The sequence below is a fragment of the Asparagus officinalis genome, chromosome 8 (assembly GCF_001876935.1).
Source record: "Asparagus officinalis chromosome 8, Aspof.V1, whole genome shotgun sequence".
NCBI classification, from domain to species: domain Eukaryota; kingdom Viridiplantae; phylum Streptophyta; class Magnoliopsida; order Asparagales; family Asparagaceae; genus Asparagus; species Asparagus officinalis.
Window position 1 is genome coordinate 86021349 of NC_033801.1, and position 2185 is coordinate 86023533.

At 36.7% G+C, this 2185-nt stretch overlaps 1 protein-coding gene across 1 annotated transcript; it reads left to right on the forward strand.

Moving 5' to 3' along the window:
* LOC109820402 lies at positions 406-1661 on the forward strand. Its single transcript, XM_020386534.1, has 2 exons — positions 406-782; positions 1207-1661. The coding sequence occupies exons 1-2, from the start codon at positions 614-616 to the stop codon at positions 1470-1472; spliced, it is 435 nt and encodes a 144-aa protein (XP_020242123.1). The 5' UTR covers positions 406-613; the 3' UTR covers positions 1473-1661.

Sequence of the window (2185 nt, forward strand, 5' to 3'; positions counted from 1 at the left end):
CGGCAAATCTAGCTTACGTGATGTTGGAAATTTAAGTCATAGCTTTAATTAATTTTCTCCTAAGCCTTTGGCATCAAGAGAATAATTTTCTTCTTCTTTACTCCTTTTTCATTCCTAATCCAACAATATTAAGCACAACGCTAACTATCTCAACTCCAAAACCACCCACCCAGGCACGCACACATTCATGTTTTTCTTCGCTTCTTAATGAACTTGCTTCTTGGGAGAGGACACTCAAATATTTTACAAAGATCAAAAGAAGAGTAAACTTCAAGTGGAAGATCCCCTGACCCTACTAGATATCAGAAAGTTAAGCTTATGCCTAATCAAAAAAAACCACAAGTCATGAAGTCATTATTACATCTCTCACCCAACAACCCACACATCCACATCAAAAATCCTGTAATGGAGAAAACCAAACTCCCAATGTTGATCCCTTCACAAATTCTATGGAAATTTACCCGAAAATATCCCATCTAATAACAAGTCAACTCCTGGATCAGTAACACCACAACTACCAACATTAACCCCTCACTAACTCCTCTATATAAACCCAACGCATTTTCTCATTGTAGGCATCATTTCTCTTATCAAGTTTTGTTAATACTAAGATATGGGGATCATGAGACTTGGAGCAATTGTTCTTGTGATAGTTTCCATGTTAGCAGCGTCCGAGGCTGCAACAAGCATACTTGTTGGGGGTTCCCAGCATTGGAAATTTGGTTTCAACTACTCAGACTGGGCTCTCAAGACTGCACCCTTCTATGAGAACGATAAATTGGGTAAGATCTTTATTAAATTTTATTAACATTCAAGTTACACATGCCATGCTTTCAAAGTTGCAATGGAAAAAAGTGAGTGTTATTATTTTATATTCTGATATGCCTCATTAGACCAAAAGGCCTTTTCATTGGCTTAGGTTTTTACTCTTCTGCGTGGGGATACTTTTTTGGATTCGATTTAAATGCTTCACCTTATAAGATTTATACTCTGATAAGTGAGAAGAGTGCTCCTTGATCCTTTCCCCGCTGGGGACAATATCCTCTGATATCCTTGATCCATCAGTTGTTATTCGGGAGGAACAAATTTGTCAATTCGTCCATATATAGCAAAGGGGCGCACATACACTTAAGTACTTAACTAAAATACATGTTATATTCCACCTAATTTCTTCCTTGATATTACATCTTAATCAATTTATCGCAGTGTTTATGTATGACCCTCCAAATAGCACCACGCATGCGCACAGCGTGTACCTACTGAAGAGCCTCCGCGCCTTCTTAGCCTGTGACTTTAAGAAGGCCCAAATGGTCGGCAATGTGACGGATGGAGGGGGCCAGGGCTTCGAGTTTGTTTTAAAGAAGAGGAAGCCCCACTACTTTGCGTGTGCCGAGCGTGGGGGATTGCACTGTACTCTTGGACTCATGAAGTTCATAGTGACTCCCGTCAAGCCCTGCACTTGCCGAGGTTGAGCGGCGTAAAAGGCTTAGTAATAAAAGTGGGAAGTAAATGTTTGTTGCTTGGAATTGTAGTGAGATGCAAACGTTCTCCCCCTCCCTTCTTCTTCTTTCTTCCTTATGTTGTTTCCAAGACAAGTTTGAGTGATGAATTGTGGACGGTGTTGCGTTTCTTGAATATGTTCGAAGGTTAATATATAATGTTTTAAATTTGATTTTACAATTTTCTTTCCTCTTGTTCTATGTGAGATAAAGATGAGCCTCGTCACGAGTAATCCACTATTAGAAGCAAATTTTATGACGTGGGCCATAATTTATATTCCAACATGTTTCAGTAAAATTGAGCATCATCTTCTTTGTAAAATAGTACACATGTAGCAATATCTTTTTTTTTCTGTATTTAGACGGTTGATATTACAACCTAGATTTATTTGATATCATATTAGAATTTCTGCTACCATACCAAAATTTGGGAAATGAGGGGTTGTTTTTTTAATTGATAAAGTACGATGAAAATTAAGATTTTAAATTTTAAATTTTAACATCTATATATATATAAAAATCTGTTTAGCAATAGTAAAGTAAATGAAAACTAGATTAAAAGTTTAAAAGTGAGTTCGGTTCTATTTTTCATTGCTTGTTAATTGATAAGTGAATATAAAATTGGCCAAATTATCACATCAGCATTTTGGTCGTCTTTTTTTAATAACCATTTTAGTCGTCTTAAA

Excerpts from the sequence above, each read along its gene's own strand:
- LOC109820402 (XM_020386534.1), top strand. The coding sequence starts at position 614 with ATGGGGATCATGAGACTTGGAGCAATTGTTCTTGTGATAGTTTCCATG. Across the intron at positions 783-1,206 it reads CTATGAGAACGATAAATTGG|TGTTTATGTATGACCCTCCA; the intron begins GTAAGATCTTTA and ends AATTTATCGCAG.